Source organism: Hyperoodon ampullatus (assembly GCF_949752795.1).
Source record: "Hyperoodon ampullatus genome assembly, chromosome: 1".
NCBI lineage: Eukaryota > Metazoa > Chordata > Mammalia > Artiodactyla > Ziphiidae > Hyperoodon > Hyperoodon ampullatus.
In genome coordinates, this window is record NC_136914.1 from 15,720,492 (window position 1) to 15,744,185 (window position 23,694).

At 36.1% G+C, this 23,694-nt stretch overlaps 1 protein-coding gene across 5 annotated transcripts in view; it reads left to right on the forward strand.

Moving 5' to 3' along the window:
- Positions 1-23,694, forward strand: part of PPP3CA (protein phosphatase 3 catalytic subunit alpha) — a 310,748-nt gene that overhangs the window by 224,020 nt on the left and 63,034 nt on the right. For all 5 annotated transcript variants that reach the window (XM_079712539.1, XM_079712538.1, XM_079712535.1 and 2 more), the window contains exons 3-6: positions 9,207-9,331; positions 17,719-17,830; positions 18,887-19,032; positions 21,885-22,024. In XM_079712539.1, coding sequence (XP_079568665.1) covers positions 9,207-9,331; positions 17,719-17,830; positions 18,887-19,032; positions 21,885-22,024 — 523 coding nt within the window. The remainder of the gene's footprint in view (positions 1-9,206; positions 9,332-17,718; positions 17,831-18,886; positions 19,033-21,884; positions 22,025-23,694) is intronic.

The following is a 23,694-nucleotide window of genomic DNA, read 5'->3' on the forward strand; positions in this document are numbered from 1 at the left end:
TAATGTAAGTAAATCCACATATCAAATAACTGATAGTTTCCAGGACTGATCAAACTTGGACATATGAACATAATGATGACCAAATTTAAATAATGCTATAAGTATTGTACATATTTACTTATTGTTATTATTTACTACTGTCACTGCCATGACTGTGACTTAAAATAATTCCATAATGTTATTATGAATCTTTAACAGTTAGGCATTTTGTTAAAACCTGGATTGGTGCTGAAATGGAAAAGTAGTGATAATAGATGGAACAAATACATTCTTATTCAATAGATTAAGTTCTTCCAGTAAACAAATAAGAAAAATCTCGATAGTGAGAAAACTCATCTTTAAGAAATAAATATGTGTTTCAATCATTGATTTTTCTGCTGATTGGGATAAACAGTGGATTTACCATGGTGCTGTGTATGCTTGGTCCTTCTATAAAACAGTTTAAAAATGCAGACTCAGGGCTTCCCTGGTGGCGCAGTGGTTAAGAGTCCGCCTGCCGATGCAGGGGACACGGGTTCGTGCCCCGGTCTGGGAAGATCCCACATGCCGCGGAGTGGCTGGGCCCGTGAGCCACGGCCGCTGAGCCTGCGCGTCCGGAGCCTGTGCTCCGCAACGGGAGAGGCCGCAACAGTAAGAGGCCCGCATACTGAAAAAAAAAAAAAAAATGCAGACTCTTCTAGTTTCTTTCCATGTAATTATAGTTATAAACTGAGATTTAGGTGATTCATGAAGTATTCATATTTAGTACTGGATTGTTGTTATTTTATTATCTATTGCAATCTACAGTATATCCCATTCTTTTTTTTCAGTTGTCCTGTTACATGTCTCATTAATGCTGGCTAACAGTTTATCTTTGTAAAAAAGCATCATAAATATAAAGAAAATGTGTGAAATTATTGCTGTTAATCTACACTGGTGCTGTTATTGTTTTGTATTTAATTTCATTACTGACATTTCAAGGATTTTAAAAGAAAAATATAGTTTTTAGGAAATTTTAATTAGAGACTTTTCATTATTGTTTTATACTATCAAGCCCTGGTTAAGAATTCATATTTTGTGTTTTATAAAGTATCTAATACATATTTAACATTTGAAAAATAATATTCATTATGGGGAAAAGATTAATTATTTTGCAGTGTACCTCTTTGATGAATTAGACCCCTGTTATTTTTTTCTTGGTTAGTTTATTTTACAGTTGATGAAGATCTCTAGATGTATAGTGAATGCTGTAATGAAACTCACTTTTATCTCAGTAATTGCCTGATTTCAGAAGTTTACACATTCTGCTAATGAATCACACATATTCGGGCTGGCTGGTTTGTACTTGAACTTATCATCCACTAAAGTTACATAAGCCTGGATGGTCTGCAGGGGGAAACAGACACGTACTTGTGGTACCCACTGTGTTTAACATCTAACAAAACCTCTAAATGCAAGATCGTTCTCTGCAAAATTGCAGATTTTGGAAAAGAAAAAGGTGTAGCAGATAGAGGATTCAAAAACCCAACCAGTAAATTAATAGGTTAATCTCCTCATGCTGAGAATTAGACATAATATTAGTTCCTTAACATTAGAACTTTTATTGTCTTGGAAAAATGTGTCTATTATGGAAAAAATATTGGGTTGAAGTAAATGAAGTTGAAAGGAGAGTGGAATTCTAATGGTGAAAATTGCTCAGCAATTCAGTAATGTCTTCTCTAAAAGAAAAATTACAACCTGTTAGTTTCATGTGAACTGGAAAAACGTGTAGAGGTAGTTATTCTACTTCATGCACATTTTCCACAAGCCAGTATTTTGGAGGAACTAAAAGATCTTTATAGAAAAATAAACAGTGGGTCAAGAATTAAAAGCACTTGACTTCTAAATCATAATACTGATGCAATTTTGAAATGCCAGTCCATGAAAAATCTATTTTCACCTTCAACGTATTATTTGACTGATTTGTTGTTGTTGTTTTCTGTAAGCATTCTTTAAACTGGAATTCTATGACATTATAAAATTTTTGCTTAGTGTCAGTACGAAGTTAACCCAATGATTTTCTTTGGACTTCCTTTAATATAGGCAAGTAAACAAGGCCAAATGCATAAGTCTGAGCTTTAGTTCAAAGCTATTCTAAGTAGTTTTATATGAAAGTATGTATTTTTATCTTACGTTTCTTTATATGTCTTCCACTCTGGATGGCAGCTGTAGCAGAGTTCTTTTCAAGCTATCAATTGTGTAGCAATTATACTGGGACTTCATCCTAATATGTTCAGTGCATTCTACTGTTTACATTTTCTGATGTAGCGATTTAGTTGCCAATGTGGATTTAGAAAACAATGGAATTCTTTGAAAAAATAATTAAATGATAATATGAGTATACTTATTTGCAGAATCACTAAATTGATTTAGACATGCATACTTGATTACACATATAACATACGCAGGGTTGTTGTTTTGAGCACCTTTTCAACAGAGTTAGCAGTACTTCTGTTAGTCTGGAGATGCAAGGCCTAGGCTTGGTCCTGGTTGTGGTTATCTTTCTAACTTGTCCTCCATCCTTGAGATTATTTTCTCAAGGGTCTGTTTGTCCTCAATACGCTGGCCATTATCTTCTCTCCTGAGCAGTGTGCCAGTTCTAGGGACTCTTAGACTCGCCCTGTGACTGATTCGTTGTCTAGTTTGTAGATCCCAAGAGCTTTCTCAGCTAACTACAAAGAGCCCCTTGTTCCTGCCCCAGCTGTTTATTGCGTTTCTCTTTAGCAGGACTTAGCTGTAATCTACAGTGAGTAAAGTCTTGACCTTGTTTAATGACTCCCTAACTGCTGCACTGACCACTCATCTCCAAATAATTCCTCCTTTGTGGTAGGTGGCTTTACACACACACACACACACACACACACACACACACACACACACACACACATTTAAATTAATGTTTATATTTATATATACTTTAACCTCCTAAGTCTGTGATTTCAAAGTTTAATAACTAGCTCTCTAGCAATGATATGAGAAATAAAAGCTATTTCCTTCCCTAAAAAACAAAGACAAAGGCTTTCTGTATGTTTTCTAGTTCCCCCTTTAAAATTCTGTACTCCTCTTCAGAAGACTTAGATCAAAAGTTACTGAGACCATGCTTGTGTGAGAATCATTTCCAGTAAACTTTTATTTACTGTGGGTTAAGAGTTACTGGGGGAGGGAATCAATATTAAAAGGAAATTACTCAAAAGTAATTGTTTGCTTAGGTATTACTTAGTAGTTGGTTATTTAGGCATAATTTATGTATTTCCTGATAGTAGACGAGAATGAAGAAATAAATGTGTAAGCATTGCAGGATGTTGATCCCTCTTGCATCATTTGGTTGTACTGAGGATGTTAGAACAGCCAGATTCAAAACCACTTAGTCACCTGACTTAGAGAAGTGGCCAAGAAGATGATAATGGCAACCTTACCACCTTCTCAGCAAATAGATTCAACTGCTCAGTGTACCTGGTAGTTCTTACTTGTCCAGTATAAAAACAAGTGGAGGACTGCATCAGTTTGCTGATGGATGAGGGTAGCAGTGGTCCAGAGAAAAACCCATATGCTTTCTTTCGTTATCTTTGATGTGTTAATTTCATTAAATGCCATAACTATACATCTGTGATGGAAATATATACAATTCTGGTAATAATCTATTGAAGATATATATATTTTTGAATGTTCAGCCAGATGGATGGATATTTCATAGAGACTAGGAGTGCTTTGACTGCCTGTACTGTGTTCCTATGTTTTTGGTGCTTCTTCAGTATCGTAGGTCTCTTAGAGCTAGCCCCAGTTGAGTTCCTGCCTGCCAGCAGTGTTTCGTTGGAAATGAGAAGCAAATAATGGGAAGCTAGGGGAATATGGGAAGCAGGAGTATTTGGTGAAGAATGAGCTTGCCTTGAAGGTAGAATAGAACTTGTCAAAGCCTGGTTGTTCTAGAAGTGCTGTTAAAGCCAATGACATGGAAGATGAAAGGACCTAGCCTCGTGGGGAATTAGAGGCTGTGAGCAGCCAAGCAGATGGTTTGCCTCATTAGCTGACATTTGTTGTACTTTACTTCTCTTTGGACACCAGTGTGTTAGGTACCCAAGAGAACGGAAGGTGCGGGCCATGGCATTACAAAGAAGGAAGGTTACCTGGCTATACTTTTCACTTACCATCACATGGAAGTACCCTTCCCTCTATGTGATGCCCTGGCCTTACCCTCCATCCTCTTGGGTACCGAAGTATGGATACCTCAGTGTGGAGATCACTTTCTTCCTGATGTTGGATATTAAAATAGTAAATGTTCCCAAATATTAGGACTTCGGGATAAATCCTTTATCGGAAAGCTGCAATGCACAGGGCCTAAGCAACAGCCACATTCAAATGCACAAGTAAATTTGCTCTTTGTCGTCACCTTTGTTAGATTCATTCCTCTATCCTAGACTCTATCAAACAATCACTTCAATATTATCCTTTCACATAATAGGAAATCCCGATCTCACACCAACCTGAATTAGCATCGAACGAAGTTGCCTTTCCAGTGTGTATCTCCCCCACATGTGAACCCTGTGAGGGGAACCGCACAAGCATGCAGAATGAGGGCTGAGTGTGCCGAGACCGAGGGTCAAAAGCCGAGGTCTGTTTTGTCTTACTCTCTAGATAAGAGTCGTCGAAGAGCTTGTTATAAATCTGCATCTCTGGAGATTCTGATTCAGGACCCAGGAATCTGTAGTTTCAAAAGCTCCCCAAGTGTTACTGATGTAGAACCAGGTAAAGAAACCACCCTAAACTGTGTGGAGTTCCCACATTCTCCCCCAGTCTTGCCGCACACTAATTCAAAAGCTGTGACTTAAAGGCTTAAAACAGGCGCCATCTCAGACCCGTCAAAGACCTTCAGCTTCCACCAAAGCAAACTCCAACTGTTGTCCAACCCTGTCAATCCCAAGGGCCCCTCAAAACCTTGACTTCGTAGTTAATGGATTTCCAGATTCAGCACAGCACAGGCCCAGTGGAAGAATCCTAAGGTAGCACGTTTCTCATGTGCCTTTTGGGTGGTAGGCGCTATTCTCCACCTGGTCAGTGAACCAAACTGACGGCTTCACGCAGGTTATAGTCCTCGCGTAGGTTATATTCCAATGGGAAGAATCAGGGAGGAAACAGGCATGCAAATTAATCAGCTAGATCATTCCAGAGAGTAATAAGTAGGATGAAGAAAGTAAAACAAGTTAATGGGAAGAAGAATGATTTTAGAAAGAGGTAGCTCCTTTATAGAAAGGCCTCCTTAACACTACTGACATGTAGCTGAGACCTATTGGATGAAAAGGAGTCAGCCTGTGAAAATACAAGAAAGAAACGTGGCTTATTTGAGACAGAGAAGACTGGCATATATTGAACAAGAAGGGCAATAGGATGGTGACTAGATAGATAGATAGGTAGATGATTTTTTTTTAAAGTTAAATAGCTTTAACGTAAACTGACCTGGGAAATCCTTAAATCTCTTAATAAAAATATCTCAATTTTTCGGGTGTATTTTATTTGAACTACTGTTTTCTTTCATTGGGCTTTGCATATTTTTTATGATTGTATGTGCAAGTTGCTTTCCTTTGCTGGACATTGTCATAAGAGGTCCTTACTGTGAAAGTATGATTTGAATTGTGTGGCTGATCTAAAGTAAAGTCAGTGATGATGTGGCCATCATACAAGTAACTGAATTGCAGGGTATTTTGTTCTCCATGCCAACTTTACAGCAGTTGCTCTCTGCTGTTTTATATCGTCAAGCCAAGACCCAATAATTGTGCTGATCTTATAAATCATTGAGATTCTCTCTTATCACAAAGTTACTGTAGGCCAAAAAGAAGAGCTTACTTTTCAGTTTTTATAAAATTGCATTCACAGTAATGTACTTCTGTAGTCCAACAAAAGTTATCCGTAATGTTTGCATTGTCTAGAGCCCGTTTATTTATAATATTGTGTAATTCTGGTTGCCAGATTATGCTACAGTTGTATGTCAGTTGCTAAAACCACTTAACTCCAGACCTGTGGTCCACAGCCTGAATTAATGTCTTGATATTTATCATTGACATGGAGGTATAAAAAATAATGATCCTTGAGTTTTCAGCCATGACCAGGAATTGAAGTGGAGGAATCAAAAATGAAAGAGAGGATAGGAGGGGAGGGAATGGTGAAGAAGATGCTTCTGAATGCCTTTCACTCCTCCTTCCCCAACCCCAAGCACCAGAATCCCATTCTTTCTGGTACCTTGATATTTTAGATACAACTATTCTGAAATGCCACTTTGATATAACATTTATCAAGTTCATATCAGGTCCCAGGAACTCTCCTAATCCCATTACATGATTAATACCTTTAATTCTCTCAATAGCCCAGTAGGGTAAGGTACCAATACCATCCCATTTTATAGATGAATACATTGAGGCTCAGAGAAGTTGAGTAACTTACCCAGAAGCACTCAGGTAGTAAATAGGATTGGAGCCTGAGTGTCTGGCTTCAAAGTCTAGGTCGTTAAATGCTGTACCACACTGCCTCTAATAGCCTTAATACTACACCCATTTTGACTAGGGGACCTTTTAATAATAGCCTAAAAATATGATTATTAGACTTGCTACTATAATACAAATTCCAAATAATGTTTGAATCCTCCATCCTACCCCATCACCTGGCTTCATGTTTTCCCTGAGCCTTACCCCATAATTGACCCTCTGATAGGATCCTATCCCTCTGATAGGATTCAGGATAGAGAGAGGGACAGTGGCAAGGAAGTGTCCTGGTCACAGGCATTCACATTTGACAGGGCTGCATCAGTTCAGCTGAAACAAAGTGCCCTGCTTCATACTTTCTTTCCCTGAAGTTCCTTCCTTCAACTTCTGAACTTAATGGAGGGCATGTAAAGAAAGGCTTGGTTCCCAGCCAGTCTTTTTTGTTTGTAATTTCTGGTTTGAAACTTAACATGACAGGTGTAAAAATGCCTGCCATTTGAGAGAAACCTGTGATAAGTAAGCCATACCAACTGTAATTTCAAGGGATAAATCAGTGGAAGATGAATTATCTTATTAACTAATAAGTTTATCCTTGCCTTCTTAAAAATTTAGTAATACAAGATATGCTAATTCAGTTTTCTAAATGGATTTATTATTATTAGTCCATTTAAGTTTTAAGAATTGTTTTATTATCTGCTTATTTTTAATTGTATTATTATTATTATTAACATCAGTTTTCACAGCTCTAAATGCAGCATGGAAGTCTCCCCAAAGTGGGTACTGGCACCTGTACCCGGCAGTGTTTGAACCACGACACTTGTTGCTCTTTATTTCTTTCCCTTTGGTTAAAATACAGTATATGACATGTCTCTCACAAACCAAATTCCTCATTAGGCCAGGATAAGGACCCGTTTGCAAAATACTCAACTGTAAGAATAAAAACGATTATTTATAAACAATTTTCTAGTATGATATTATTTCAGAAGTGGAAGAATATGTTTCTGGTATTTGTACTGTGTATCTCTTGCTCATGAGAGGGAAGAAGCTATGGGATTGGAATTTTCAGAAAGAATGCCTTAGCAGTTATAGCTCCTTGTAATTTACATCTGTTTGATAGGTTCTAAGATTTTCGAGTGCAGGTATTTTAAAATAGAGTCCACCTGTACCTGTTTCAGGTTTATAGAACTCTGGGTCCTTACTAGCTGTTCCTTGATGGTAAGAATGAGGATTTATATGACATTTTTATTCACCCACTGTTTTATAGTTTTTTCATCAATGAACTCCTTTGACTCATTTTTCTTTCTATCGGCTTTCATCAGATAAAGGAATGAGGTTTAAAACATTTCAGCTTGCTTGTGATTACAGCATAGAATGTGTTAATATAGCATCCTTTGGCCTCTTGATTTCCTATTCACTGATAACATTCATTCTATGAACCTCTTAGCATTAAAGAAACAGCCACATCGCGTTCATCATTCAAGCATAAAATTGTCTTAAGGTAGTAAATATATACACATGTATAAACCATATAAATGTCAAAGATATTATAACATGATGCTTGACAGCAAAAGCTTTGAATTAGACAAATCTGAATTGAAACTCGGTATCAATTTTTTTTTTCAGTTCAGTTCAGTTGTATCATTCTTTTTTTTTTTTTTTTTTTTTTTTGCGGTACGCGGGCCTCTCACTGTTGTGGCCTCTCCCGTTGCGGAGCACAGCCTCCAGACGCACAGGCTCAGCAGCCATGGCTCACGGGCCTAGCCGCTCCGCGGCATGTGGGATCTTCCTGGACCCGGGCACGAACCTGTGTCCCCTGCATCGGCAGGCAGACTCTCAACCACTGCGCCACCAGGGAAGCCCGTATCATTCATTTTTAACAGTGATCTCGCCTAGCCACATAACCATAATGGAGATAATATTTATTTTCTTAGGGCTTTGAAAGTAGTAAGTGAAATAGTAAGTACTGAATAAGGGGTTTTAAAAAGAGAGACTACATAGCTTTTTTAAGAATTTTGGTTTAAAAGAGAAGGTGAGAAAGTTAAGAAAGTCAATTCCCTGTCATTATTTATACAGTTTTACAGGATTTTTTTCATTTCACAATTAAAAAAAAAAAATTGACATCTGATACCAGGGTACATCTTACAAAAATGCTCTTTTATAATATAAATTTAAATTAAATTGGAGTTTTTTTCTTTCTCAGTGGTACATAAAATAATGGTGTGTTTTATAATTGATGGCATTTTAGAGTCAATGAAATACATTTTTTATAATGGGTATCAACATTTCCTTTTCTTCAGGAGTCAATAACATGTAGTAGATACATATTTAGACTTCAGTATATAGATTATGTCAAATTTCTGAACCTCTCTTTGACTAATCTGCAAAAGGAAATCCTATCCCATGACTATAAACTGTGTAGAAATCTCTTAGCACAGTGTTTGGTGCAGAATTGTTAAATGTACAACAATAATAGCCATTATTGTTATTATTATCTTTATTTTTCCAGTTAATCTGTGAATCGGTAGAACTGGATGCAAAAGCCAGGTCTGCCACCAATTAAGTTTGGAATTTCTGTCTCACTTTCCTGTTTTGCAAAAGAACGTTTTGGCTAAGATGACCTCTAAATTCCTTCTGGTTGTAAAATTTTGTAATTTTATCGTCTAATTCAAAGTCTTAACAAAATGTAACCATCAGATGAATTTTCTTTGTTTCTTTCAGTTTGCGGGGACATCCATGGACAATTCTTTGACTTGATGAAGCTCTTTGAAGTGGGCGGATCTCCTGCCAACACTCGCTACCTCTTCTTAGGGGACTATGTAGACAGAGGGTACTTCAGTATCGAAGTAAGTCTGCATCATTTCTTCTTAGCTGCTCAGTAATGGATCAACAATATCTTAGCAAAATAAAGTGGTATATGTATTGCCTTAAGTAAATCCCTAGTCTTTACCAATGAACTTTAATACACATAAATGTGTGGGATATTCCATATCCTATTTTCCGTTGATTCTCATATGCTTTTTATTGCATAGAAATGCCAAGGAAATGGTTCATAGTAAGATCTTGCCTTTCGTACTTTTTATAGGTTTGCAACTTTGCAAAACTTGCATGATATTTGACATTAGATAATTCTATCTCATGTTGAAACAATGAATCAAATTTGATTAAATAAGCAGGAATGTGTTTGCCTGGTTATGTCTTATAATTATGAGACAATAAGTTATTTTTGTAAATTGATAGTCAAGTGCATGTGTGTGTGTCTGCATTTGTGTGTATGAGTCTGTGTGAGTACACTGACAGCTGCTATATTTTGTCTTTTTTGGCACCTGTCATCTAACTAGGGTAATTTGTCAAAATCATTAGTTAAAACAAAACAGATAACCTTTGAGTAGAGGTTCTTCCTCAGCATCCCAACTGCATCTGCTTCAGGTAAGTAGAAGTTACGTTCAAAATAAAGACAAGGCTCTTGTTTCATTCACATGTTTTCTCTTTCTGGTGCTTCACATGGTGTTTCATACATAGAAATGATTCATTAAATATTTATTAAAAGAAATAGTTTGAAATAAGAATAAGTTTTAAAGAATCAGAGCTCATGCTGTAGTAGCTGACATTATATGTGCTCTTGGAAATAATGCGTTAAAAAGGAAAACAGTTATCTTAATTAAAGAGAGAAATCAAATTTACTGAAGTCTCACACCAATGTCATACATTCATAACAATCATTTATTAAAGAGATTCTAGGTTTTTAAATTTTCATCATAATACTTTATTTATTATAGGAATATTTAATGTTGAAAAACATGTCACTCCTAAATGGCTTTTGTTTTTAAACTATTATACTAACTTTTTGGGGGGGGTTATTCAATTCACCTCCCATCATTGACTATGCATATATGTATATATATATATATATAGCCCACCAATATATTAATCACATTTAAGGATCTCATTTAAAGATCACATATTTCTTAATCATTCATGGTGGTAAGGGAGGGAGGGGTGGTGTTGGTGTTTAATTCCAAAAAGAGGAGTACATTTAGGTATTTCTTCCATGTATATGCACTGTAATTAGGAGAATTTAAAGAAATATACATCCTTGCTCTCTAGAAACCTAAATCTATGTAGGAAAGTATAACTGTAAAAAGCTTTATAGAATAAGAAGCCTTGAACAGATGGTTCCAGGATTCAATTATTATTTGAACTGATTATTAAAATCTTGGGATAAAAAAGGTACAGAAAATAATTACCATTGGAATATAGATGTTTGGGAGAATATCGAGGGCATATATGGCTGGGGTTAGAAACAAAAAACAAGATTTAACCAGGAGGGAAACTCAAGTGAGAAAAGTACAGAGGAAGAAATTAGGAAACCTCATAAACCTCATCCATGGGCTAACTTGACCAACATGGCAGAGAAGTGTGACTGAGTACAAATTTTGTAAGACCTTTGTATCACATTAGGGCTAGTATCTGCCAAGAGTGAAGGGGAAAAAAAAAAAACATAATGGTGGTTTGAACAGGATAGAAGTTTATTTCTCTCTCTAGTAAAAGCTCATAGATGGGCGGACCATGGCTGGTGTGACGCCACCTGTTGCCAGGGCCCAGGGTCTCTGCCTTATTGATCTGATGTGCGTGGCCTCATTACAAAGTCAACCTCATGACCCAAGACTGCTCATATTCCCACATTACATGCAGCTAGAAGGAAAAGAAGGAAGCAAAGGGTATGTCCTCTCATTTAAGGATGTTTCCCGTAAGTGGCACTGTTACTTCCCGTGGGCCAGAATTGGTTTACCTTGCGTATGTGATTTCCATGTGTAGCCAGATTTGAGAAAGACTGCTATAAACAGAAAGCAGTAATGGGAGATAAAGAGTTTCCGCTACTTCCCTTAAATTAGGGTCATGTGGAAACTAAGAAAATATTTTTAAAAATTGTTTTAGTAACTCTTAAATTTATCTTATTCATTTAATATTTATATGCTCCTATGGAAGGTTCTGAGGATAAATGAAATCGGTGTTCTACTTTTCTTGAAGCCCACCTTCTAAGCAAAGAATGGCAAAGACTCTCCTGTTGGGAGTGATTATATTTTCTTAATCTTACCAGTCTATTTACCTTTGATTTTTTTACGAGAAGAGTTCACGCTTCTGAATCTCTGGCCTCAAACCTTTTGAAACTTCCCAAACTCTCTCTAATTAGAGCTTTTTAGAACTGTTTCCTTAAAGAAGTTGCGAAGCAGTAATCACTGGTTCCTCCGTAGATTTTTATTTTAGTCTACAATTAATCTAGATTTTTGAACTATGAAAGTTGTGGTAGTTTATGTAATATGTACCTTCTGCAATTCAAACAAAGAATCAAAGTCTGAAACCAAATGTTGGTGAAATATCGACTGTATGTATCATAGGACATTTAAAAGTTCTGAGATGCATATATCAGAGTCCCCATCTTCAAAAACAGCTCTTTAATTCAACTCTAGAAGTCTGGGAGTATAGCCCCGGGGACTTACCACATACACACAGAAATGACAAAAGTGTGATGGCCTCAGAAGTAAAAATGATCCATTTTGATTAGACTGTGACCTTTGAGGGGTTTGAGAATGGCTCAGTGATATCAGCCTATTTAAAATAGAACTGATATTTATATAAAATATACTTACTGAAGATACTGTGAGGCTTCGTATTGTGGATTAAGGAAGCTGACATTGTTTGCAAGCTGGAAATGGTATTGTTTGCTTAGTATAAATGATCTCATTTATTCCTCACAGCTCTTCAAGGAACATGTAAATGTCTTTCTTTTCAGCATGCAGAAACCAAGGCTCAGAGAGAGTCACACACATAGTAAATGGCAGTGCCGGGATGCAAAGTCTGTGCTCTTTCCACTACAGCCCATGCCTTGGCCATATACTCACTAAAAGAACCACAAAAAATGCACATGTCAGTGATGCAGGCACTGATACACACTCTTTGTATATAATATATATATTATATTACACATTATATAATATGTAATATAATATATATAATAACTCTTTGTATATAATATAATCTGAAGGGCAAAGCATTAAATATAAAATGTTCTCTTTGAGCATCCTGTTGGTTTAAGATAAATTCTAAAATGAGAGCTCAGTTTTCCAACGTGTACTATCCTAACAGGCTTCCTGATTCATCTCAATAATTCAGAGTTCCACTGCAGGTCTCCTCCTTTGGCTATTCTCTGGGCCAAGAGGAGCAGTTAAGTTTAATTTTTATGAAATCAGCTTTGAAGAGTAGGTTCAGATTTCATGTAGTCTCAGCTGGGTAGTATTTTCAGGCACTGGGTAGTGTGCTCTGGGCAGTACATGGAGTTCATTTTATACACTCCCTCCCCGCCTTTCCCCCCATCTTCTTTTGCCAAGATTAGAAATCGTTCCCCACAAAGTTAGCCCACATGAAACAACCAACCTTTTGAGTAGTGGTGAAAGAGATAATTTTGCCTGGGATAATGATTTGCCTCACACCAAATACCATCCTCTTTCTCATGATGGCATTATGCTACCTAATCTCTTTGATCAAGACTATGTGTATATATATATTGATAGTTTCGTGTCTGAGTGTGTTTCTCTGAGAATGCAGGGAAAAACTCAGAATTGCAAACAGAGGCACACACCACTGTTTCTTTCTTCTGTTCACTTCCTCGGGCTCCCTTTCTAGCCATTCTGCCCTGCAAGACCTTGCCTTGAGCTTAGAGAGCTGTGCCCCTGCACCAACGACTAGATCTCAGCCCAGGCCTCAAACACCTTTAAGCAGGAAGAGTAGTTGTGTTTATTCACTGTAAGCTCATAGACTAGAACGAACCACAGCACGTCAGGCAATGTTCCATGCTTCTGCATGAGAATAACAAGCAAAGGGTACAGCAAGCAATGTTAGGTGACAGAGTGTTGCCACAGACATGAGGAAGAAATTGTCTGGCTGTCTCCCTGCAGCCAGTCGTCCTTAGAGTGCATTGCTAGTCCCACTGCTGCTTCTCTGTGTGCTTGTCAGACCAGGCAAATGATGTCTTAAAGGAGCAGCATTTGACATTTTTTCAGGAGTTTGGATCTTTTCCCAGCCAGTGCATATCCCTCACTTTACCGTCCTGTGACTGAGAGACAGCCCTTTTGATTAGAATGTTTCACAGCATGTATAGTTATTTTAGGGAGCTGCTTGATATGTATCTGAAGCTGTATGTTTGTGTGTTTTACTTCTTGCTTCCTCTTTTACATCCTTCTTTACTCCCCTGTACAGGTTTTTAAGAATACACATCATTAAGAGGCACAAATTACAAAGTAAAGACCTGCACTGCGATTATCAATGAGCCAATTAAACTAATGAAGAAAAGTATATCCTTAGTGCTGCTTCATTGGGGAAGCTAAATAAGAGAAAACTATGTCTGCGATAAAAAATTAACAAAAAGATACAGGAGGCTCGATCTTTCATATTGACTAAACCAAACTAATTTTAGATTGTAAATATCTGTTTATTTAGAGGATGACTGGAAAGATAGTCGAGGTCCAGTTGAACGTGATTAGTGCAATTAATTTACATCTCACCCTGCAAAAAAAGCCAATGGAACTTGCCTCTCTATTTCTACTTTAACCAATTAATCCAGGGAACATTTTATTCACATTAGCCATCTGATACCCCATGGACAAAAATAACCAATTATTTAACTGATTTTTCTTTCATTGTTCATTAAATGGGATAATTTTTTTACGCGAGACTTTTCTTTTTTAAAAGAATAGCAGGTTATAATTTTGTTCAAGATCTTTAGCTCTCCAGCATGTTAGAACTTTAGATGGCAAAATAGTTACCAGCAGCACAGTGTTGTACTTGGCAGTGCTCTCCCACCAGATGTTGAGGGTGAAGCTCGCGGGGCTCCACTCTCCAGTCCACCCTTGCCCTGTCATTTACCATTGCCACTTCTTCCATATTGGCTGCATTTGTGGTTTTATTCAGTGTTTGGGAAGATATTTTATTCTTGCCACAGGGGAGAGGGAAGTAAAATGTGGAAAGCGGATTCTTATTTTTAGGGTATTCTGAGCCAAGAATTTGGAAATTGAGTTTTCTTTTCTCTAGTCTTGTCTTTACTTTTCTTTCCTCCTCCCTCCCTTCCTTTTTCTCTGTCATCTCTCTCTCTCTCTTTCTCTCTTTCTTCCTCTCTCTCCCCCAATCTCTCTCTACTTCCCCCTCCTTTCTGACCGCCTTCCTTCTCATTTACAGGAAAGAGGCTCACGTTTCCTGAACTCCTGCTACATGCAGGGTGCTTTACATCCATTACATAATAAGGGACATGAAATGTGTACTGAATCATTTAAAAGGTAAATAGGTATGATAAGGATACCACAGGACCTTTGAGGTTTCAGTTATGAAAGAGCTATAGTAATCAGGACTAGAGGTGATAAAGCCATGTGCTAATGTCAAGACAGGATCTTTTAACAGATGGCATAAAAAGAAAATACGGGCCCTAGAATGTGATTCCTCTAGTAGTAGTATTTGAGTGGGGTTAAAAAATTGCATTTTAGATTTTTGTTGGAGAGATTATAGCTTTGCTTTAAAATAAATTGTTACAGGCAAAACTAATCTAAAGAGTTTGGAACTGTGGTAACATTTTCCAAAGGGCATTGATTTGGGAGGGGGCACAAGGGAGCCATCTGGGTGCTGAAATGTAACTGAATCTGGGCAGCGGTTTCATGGGAATATACATATGCAAAAATTCATTGACCTGTACCTTTAAGATAGATACATTTCACTGGATATAAGTTATATATTAGTGAAAACAAGAAACAAAGAAAACCTTTTTAAAAAGTAACTACAGAGTAGCCAAAACACGTATTCTCTCCCCCAATGTATGCATTTAATACAGCACTTTCAACAAGTAAATATAATTTTTAAAAGACTTCACATACCCATCCCATTTCTATTCCAAGTCAAACATCCAATGTTAACAACCTATTTGGAAAAATATTTTTTATATAATTTATAATTTAATTTATATTTTAAATTTATAATTTTAAATTATTTATAATATATAAACAAAACATACATATGATAAAATCTTATAAATTTTAAATTGAGAATAGTTCTCTCATTGACATTAATAACAGTGTATAAATATCATCTCTGAAATGTGAGACAAGCTTGATAATACACACTCCTTTTACTAGAACATTGTAAGTGCACCTCTAAACCTGATGCATAGCAATCAGAGACTCATTGAGCCACGTACACATATCAACAGATCATAATCCTTCAATACAGGCCAGTTGGTCAACTTCTCAGAAATAGTACTGTCATCTTTCACATGAACTTTAGGTAATAACTATAAGCAGAAAATGGTAATTATAAAATTAACTAATATAACATATATATGTAAAATTTGATATCAGCTAATTATTTTTTGTTTATTCAATCATAATTACAGTGAGGGGCAGTATCTTGCTTGAACAACTCAGGAATACATATTTTTTCTGATAATTAGTATTTTCTTCAAAACTTGGACTATATATTCAAACATTTATTTCCACTCATTTAATAAATTATCACATGAGCTGACAGAGATGATTATTGCTCACAGGTAGCACCACAAATGAATTGCCAGTAGCTTTTCCCTGTGGAGATTATCCGGCATACCTACTATATGTTGGAAAACTCATTATTAAAATGTAAATATTGTTTCAGTTTTGGTTTTAAATTTCAGTAACCAGAATCAGACTTTTGTCTCAATATTTTTCTGGTTCTCTAACGTCTTAACTTTCAGAATAAAGTTCATGAGGATAAAAAAGCATACTTGTTTTCAGTGTGCTCTTCTCTTCCCTGTGGATTTTTTTTTTTTTTTTTTTTTTTTGCGGTAGGCGGGCCTCTCACTGTTGTGGCCTCTCCCCTTGCGGAGCACAGGCTCCGGAGCGCAGGCTCAGCAGCCATGGCTCACGGGCCCAGCCGCTCTGCGGCATGTGGGATCTTCCCAGACCGGGGCACGAACCCGTGTCTCCTGCATCGGCAGGCGGACTCTCAACCACTGCGCCACCAGGGAAGCCCCCCTGTGGATTTTTAATGAATGCTATTTGAGTATAATGAAATTGATGTTAATACCTGAGTATCCCAGTTATCTATCTTAATTCACACTCCAGGAAGACTGTGTCAGTGTCGCTTGATGAATTTATACTTGGCCCTCATTTTTATGCAAACTATAATACCCAAGTAATTAATTTGAGAGTTCTAAGGTATATGAAATGTTTCCCCTAGCTATCAGCAGCATGTGTAGTGAGATTCCCTGGCCTTCAGTTTATTTACAATTATGTATAAAACAAAAAGCTCAAGGCTTTAAATACCAAAGGCACTGAAATAAGAGACAAGATAATGGGAGAGAAGAGTAGTGAAGGAGAGAGCATAATGGAAAATAGATACAGGGACTTTCCTGCTGGCGCAGTGGTTAAGAATCTGCCTGCCAATACAGGGGATACGGGTTCGAGCCATGGTCCGGAAAGATCCCACATGCCGCGGAGCAACTAAGCCCGTGTGTCACAACTACTGAGCCCACGCACCTAGAGCCTGTGCTCCGCAACAAGAGAAGCCACCGCAATGAGAAGCATGTGCACCACAATGAAGAGTAGCCCCCATTTGCCGCAACTAGAGAAAGCCCACGCAGCAATGAAGACCCAAAGCAGCCAAAAATAAAAAAATATTAAAAAAATAAATAAATTAAAAAAAAAAAAAGAAAATAGTTACAATCCAAGTCAGCCTGAGCTTGTCAGTGTTTGCTTCCAAATTTTGTGGTGCCTTTCCTTTCTAATTCTCCCATTTCTTTTACCTAATTTTTACAAAATAATTACCTTTATAAAGAGAAGTGACTTTATTTTATTTATTAATTGTCTATCACATTTCTTCTCATACTTTGACACAAGTATTTTTAGTATATTTTCATTTTTAGTATATTTTCATTCGGGCTTTTCCCAATAAACTCTATGCAGTCCATTGTTTTAGTGTGGTGTCTAGATCTCCAGTGCAATGTTTATACTTTAGTATAGATGAACCTTGGCTCTGTACCAAAGTAATGTTTTCTGTTTGATTTTCAATATCTTCCATAAAAAAGACTTAGCCTTTTGGGGACTTTTGGTCACAGTAGTGCATTTGGTTCATGTCTTCCTGATATGTCAGCCAAGGTATGTGTAAGTATAATGGAAAATATTTATTTTTATATTATTCTTTTTTTTTTTTTCCTCAGTGTGTGCTGTATTTGTGGGCTTTGAAAATTCTTTACCCTAAAACACTGTTTTTACTTCGTGGAAATCATGAATGTAGACATCTAACAGAGTATTTCACATTTAAACAAGAATGTAAGTATACTTCAGGCTTCTTCGTTTAACATCGTATGTGCTAAATAGTGATTTTAGTCCATACAAAGGACGTATTACAATATGATCCCTTGCTTAAAACTCAAAAATTCAAAAACTGATACTATATTATGTCATTCCATATTACTTTCTGAGCATGGTCAATTAAGAGAATTCAGAATTTCTTTTTAAATTATATTTTTTTATAAAGTGATAAAAAAATTCAAATTAATATTTGATGTGATTTAGCCTAAGCAACAAGTGATGAAATTATTTTTTTAAATAGCCAGAATACTGCTGTTGAGGATAATCCTATTCTTTAATCTCAAATCACTCAGTAAAAACAAATGGAGGGCAGATTCAACATTGAGCCTCTCTTTCTGGACCCAGTAGATTTACCAGCCTTGAGTGGATTTTACAAAATTAAAGACGACTTCTTCCTTTAGAAATAAATACTAAGAGTGAGGAGTACTTCATATAAATTTCATTTTCCTCTTCTCTTAATTTTCTTCATTGTCCTTGGAAGTTTCAATTTCTCTTTGTCATTTAGTCCTATTTCAATGGAGCATAGAGACTTATCTCAAAACATTAGATATAAGTCAATAAAGGAAAAGTAATGTGCCGTGATTTAGAAACAGCTTTGGAAACTTTCTTGCAATCTGCTTTTCTATAAGAACATTCAGGAGAATCAGCCAGTTTTGTGCCCTCTTCTGTTGGTCTCCTAGTTGCTGTGTTTTTTGTTTTTGTTTTTTTTAATACACATCTGCAGATAACTAGCAGGGATATATGTATACAAAAGTTCTCACCTCTGTTACACAAAAAGTAACTAAAAACTGCCAAATATGGAAGAACAACAAAAATAAAAAATAGTAGATATAAAGATTAATATATAACTTTAAAAAAGTCTTCTTTAATCACATTTGGAACTTTGCATGTGTAGTTATATGCTAATATGATTCCAGCAAGAAAACATTTTTTTTTTAAACCCTATTTTTATGAACCAAATCCTACCTGTGAAATCATAAGAGTAAGTAGTTGGTTTTTAATCATATATTAAAGGTAAAATAAAGTATTCAGAACGCGTATATGATGCCTGCATGGATGCCTTTGACTGCCTGCCCCTGGCTGCCCTGATGAACCAACAGTTCCTATGTGTACACGGCGGTTTGTCTCCAGAGATTAACACCTTAGATGATATCAGAAAAGTAAGTTCTGTTATTTTCCAAGTCTACCATTTGGTGTCTTTCAGTAATAAATGCAAGGCATTAATTTCCCTGCCTTTATCACTAACTTGAAACTTCTGAATTAAAATGATTTAAAGTGGTTATGAATCTCTTTTTTTTTTTATCTAGAAAGAAACATATATTTATACTTGGAAGAGTTTTCATCTCGAAAACCTCAAGGTTCATTTTACCATGTGATGTGTCATTAGAAATACTAAATATTTGATCACTAAAATATATATATATATATATATACACACACATATATATATATATATGCCTTTTCATTTCCCCTTGGCTTGTTTCAAACAATGCGTTGTATATTCGTGGTATATTACAGTTAAAAGATGTTGCTTTCCTCTTGGGAAAATATCACAACTTGACCTTTACAATGTGTCCATATTAGCTTTTTTTTTAAAATCTAACAATTTTCACAGCTTAAAATTTTAAAGTAACAACCTAACAAAGGCTATGATGCTATTTTATTGATTGTACTGAGAGACAAGGTGAAAAACAGTTGATTTTTTTAAAGAGGTATTTTTCTACTTAATTTAATATTAGATCTTACTGTTGTTTTGGCCAGCAAAAAGATGAGTTAGATTGAATGTGGGAATATCTCTTTCATGAGAAAATGTAGTATAGGATAGTTTTATGTAGTGGAAGAGGCAGTCTTTTATTTCTTTGATTATGCTCAATATTCTTTTAAAATTTCATTGGTTTTTAAAGAAAAACTATATTTAAGTAAGTAAAACAGTCAAATTCTATCTGAATACTCTATCATTAAGGTCCAAGTCTTCAAATGTAAAAATAATATTGTATTTACTTTCCTGTTAGAAAGGAAATTCATGGGTTTTATTTTTTAAATTAAACAAAAATACATTAAATAAACCTTTGTTTCCTGCTCTGTGTGTTTGTGTCCTTTTTTATAAGACACCACTACACATCTGCTTCTGGTGTTCTGTAGCACACAGAGGATTGATATTTGCTCTGTATTTCAAGTTCTGTAGAGACAGGACACTGAAGTGTAGTCACGGAGTTCAAGTATAGAGTGGTTCACTTTCTGCATGAATGTAACCACTTTATTCTTCTAGAGTCTGATGGACTCCTGAAATCAGTAACTAAACTTCTTATCATAAATTATGTAGATTTTTAAAATACGCTCTGCTATCCCTAGAACTTTGTTTCTGGCATGTTTCAGATATTATGTTCAATTTTCGTATTTGTCAATACACTTTGGACTGAGCCATAAAGTGATTTTTATGTTTGCGTTTGCCATATGTCAGAGTTTCCACCACACTTACTTTAATTAACTTCAGAGTTGTTTATTTTCACAGTAGATGGTATTAATTTCAGAATGCATTTTATAACTTTTCCAGAATAAATTCTATATTCTGGTGGCCTTATCAGAGCTCTAGCTGGGAATTCACATTAATCAGGAAGTCTCCCCCCTCTACTGTTCTATCCCGAATAATCAGTTCTTGCTTCTCAGAAAGAAATTCTGTATTTTTATGGACAAGCATTATTTTTCTTGTATGAATTGTTCCAAAAGCATAAATTATCTAAATTATCTTAAGTCTAAGTTTGCAATGAATATTTTATGTATAGTATAATGGTTGAAATATAGAGAGTCTTGTCTTATTGAAGTTTTTCATTGGGTGTTGAAAAAGTGAAATATTTCTTCGTTCTTTTTAGATATTAGTAAAAAATGGTGTGTAGCAAGACCATTATTTACATCGCCTTTTATGTCTCAGAAAAAGAGAGAATTTGATAGGCTGTCAGCCTTATATATTCACCTGTCCCTATGGGATTTTTTAAAATATTAAAGTATTGAAAATGAAGAATATTGGTTCTTAATGAGTTTTCAAAGCTGTTTTATGCCTTTTTTCAAGAGACTCCATAATATCTGCTAACTTCACCCAAGATCCTTTGATTGTAGTCAAATCAGGATAAACTATAAGATGGTGACAGTGTTATAGAATTGTTGGTGAAGTGTCATTTCCAGTTATTGTATTGCTCATAGCTTCTAAATGTACCATTTTAAATTGAAATATGACTTTGCTAAACATTTATAGCTGGAAACTTGGAAAATGGATTTCGTATGAGGACTTAAGGTAAAACTATAAAGCTTAGAACTGTGAGCTGAAGAATGACCAGCTAAATTGGAGTTCATTCTACTGCTTATTGTTAAGATTGGTTTGTACCCAGTAAAATGACTCCAATCATCTTGGACTTTAATTAGAAACTTAGATATCCCCTAATGAGTGAATATCCAAAATGTCATATAGCAAGTAACTACTCTTAAAATGAAAGCCGTCTGTTCTCAAAATTATATTGTTGAATATAAACACCGTAAATTGTTCCCCATCCTGATTTCTAAATCACAGTTTGATGGGGGCAGTAACAGAAATTTCCCCAAAGATAAAAAATAAAAGCTTCTCCTCAAGAAATGAAACACAGTTAGAGTCACATCAATTGGTAGTAACTAAAACACTAGGCTGGCTAAAATAAAAAGGAGAGAAAGACGGAGAGGAAACCAGGAAAAAGGAGGAACAGAGTAAAGAGTGGGAATTAAAGAGGCAAGAGGGAAGCAAAGGGTGAGCTGAAGGCAGATAATAAATGAGTGTCAGGAGGAAGAAGGAAGGAAAGTTCGAGAAAGGTGAAGAGTCGAAGAGTGGGGAGGAAGGAGCACAGGTCAGGAGAGAGGTAGGGGGCAGTTCACGCTGCGCTGTGGCTGGGGAGCAAACGTGAGTACTGCAAAATGCTGGTTTCTTCTATTTCTGAATTCCAACTTTCCAAAGATTAGTATTTTGTTCTCTGTCTTCTATTTTTCTTAGTTAGACCGATTCAAAGAACCACCCGCTTATGGACCTATGTGTGATATCCTGTGGTCAGACCCCCTGGAGGATTTTGGAAATGAGAAGACTCAGGAACATTTCACTCACAACACAGTCAGGGGGTGTTCATACTTCTACAGGTGAGGACGGAGAGCTCCAGCATGTCTCTTGGAGCACGTGACATTCATTAACTGTTGTTATTCATCAGTCCATGTGTTTGATTTAGTTATTATGTGCGTATAACGTTTCTAGGAAGCAAGTACCAATGAAAGGTTCACTTTGGTAGCCTGGTTCAAATGGGTTCTTAGCTCTTGGAGAATAAAAATATAAATAAATAAGTAGATAGAGAAATAAATGAATGTATCTATATAGACATATAGATATAATATCTGTGAAGAATAGAAAAGGCATAAACGTGGCAAGTGGCTTCAGCATGACAAAGCAGCTGAAGAAGGTAGTAGGGTTTAGTAGAAGATTTGTTCTGTTTCAGGAACTGTAGGGAAAAGAATCCAGTGCCAGCCTTGATTTTCTTTTTTCTTCATTCAATTATGTCATCACTTAAAATTTTTTTTTACCAGCTTTCATAACTTAAATGAGAAAAACAATGTCAAATCGATCAATTAAATTATTTTCAAGTTATTCTTAAATTTTCTTAAGTTCATTGGACTTCCTGAATAAATTAAAATTAGCAGCAACCCAGTATATAGGTACTGTAGTAAATTTATTCTTAGCACTTTGACAAGCCATGTTGACAAAATTTTTATAGTAATGTTTATATTTGCAAATGTATGGAGATTTGGAAACACTACCACCCCCAATAACATTTCAGAGCACTTCAGGAAGAAATCAACAATGCAGTTGGGTTTTTGCATATCCTCACGATTTTCCTGACATCTTAGTTACCTCAATTTTAGCCTACTGCATTTTATTACCCCCAGTTGCACTAGGTTCCCTTATCAGACATATAATTTGATGTGAAAGTGGCCAGACTGAAAGTGCAAAAGAGATTATGGAGAAGTTGAGAATTTAAGTTCTAGAATACATAGTCTTTTTTTTTTTTTTTTTTTTTTTGCGGTACGCGGGCTTCTCACTGCTGTGGCCTCTCCCGTTGCGGAGCACAGGCTCCGGACGCGCAGGCTCAGCGGCCATGGCTCACGGGCCCAGCTGCTCCGCGGCATGTGGGATCTTCCCAGACCGGGGCACGAATCCGTGTCCCCTGCATCGGCAGGCGGACTCTCAACCACTGTGCCACCAGGGAAGCCCCATAGTGTTTTTTTTTAAAAAAAACTGAAAAATTATACCTGATGTTCACTGAAGTTTACACTCAATTCCTGCCCTGGCAGCCAAGCTAACGACCAGGCTGGAAGAACTCTGTAAAATGCATCCAACCACATATCTTTCATCTCTAGAGTAAGCAGATATCATCCTTCTGCATAACATTGATCAGAGTTTATTCTGGAACATTTTGGTGGAAACTTTTGTTCCATACATTGTTTCCCTTATGGGGGAAAAAGTTTCCTTTTATTTATCTGTTGATGTGATTGAGAAATTGAAGCTTGCGAACAAAAAGTCTTGTACACTATAAAGCATCACTCAAAGAATGGCTTTTGTTTTAAATATTAAGAAAGAGGTTTGTTCCAAGCTTATTTATGAGAAAGTTTACAATTCATTTCTATGTTTTGGAAATTTTGGCTAAAATTAAGAGTCATGGTATAGTATTTCTGAAAAGCCTAAGGTTTCTTTTCAGTAATTAGTTAATTGGAGAGTAGTCTTTTATTAAAGCCATTCCAACTTTTAGTGAAAAGTTGTA